This window comes from Antrostomus carolinensis, unplaced genomic scaffold (genome assembly GCF_000700745.2).
Source record: "Antrostomus carolinensis isolate BGI_N321 unplaced genomic scaffold, ASM70074v2 scaffold38516, whole genome shotgun sequence".
NCBI lineage: Eukaryota > Metazoa > Chordata > Aves > Caprimulgiformes > Caprimulgidae > Antrostomus > Antrostomus carolinensis.
The window spans coordinates 8,688-9,280 of NW_010323217.1; the positions used below are offsets into that span (position 1 = coordinate 8,688).

General features: G+C 64.4%; 1 protein-coding gene across 1 annotated transcript in view; it reads left to right on the forward strand.

Moving 5' to 3' along the window:
• The window catches only part of CBX6 (chromobox 6), a gene marked incomplete at its 5' end in the record, with an annotated part of 8,977 nt that extends 8,581 nt beyond the window's left edge, over positions 1–396 (forward strand). Inside the window, one exon of the mRNA XM_029085584.1 lies at positions 1–396. This exon is cut by the window's left edge and continues 573 nt beyond it. Coding sequence (XP_028941417.1) covers positions 1–396 — 396 coding nt within the window.
• Between the last annotated feature and the right edge of the window lie 197 nt (positions 397–593).

Consider the following 593-nt stretch of genomic DNA (forward strand, 5'->3'; position numbering starts at 1 on the left):
TCCAGCTCCTCTGGCTGCCCGTCACCTGCCCCCCACTCCTCCTCTGACCCAGATGATTCCCCTCCAAAGCTGCTCCCCGAGACCCTCAGCCCAGCCATCCCCGACTGGCGCGAGTCGGAGGTCCTCGATCTCTCCATCCCACCCGAGTCGGCTGCCACCAGCAAGCGTTCTCCCCCGGGAGGCTGCAGCGGGGGGCAGACGCCCTCCTCGTCCCTTTCCTCTTCTGACCCGGAGCAGGAGGCCGGCGACTGGCGTCCCGAGATGTCCCCTTGCTCTAACGTGGTGGTCACAGATGTCACCAGCAACCTCCTCACTGTCACTATCAAGGAGTTCTGCAACGCAGAGGATTTTGAGAAGGTGGCAGCGGGCGGCAGCAGCGGAGGAGGCAGCAAGTGAGCAGCCAGGTCCCCCCACTCAGGGGTGTGGGGGGAGCTCTACCTGCGAGAAGTCGTGGTGTGAATGGCTGTCCTTAGTTCTCTCCTTCTCCCCTTGGCTGTCCCCTCGCCCTCACTGCCACCCTTCTTCTTCCCTTCCCCTTGCACACTCCCTCGTGCTGGAGGCTGGAGTGTCAGTGGGGGGAAGTGGGGGCACCC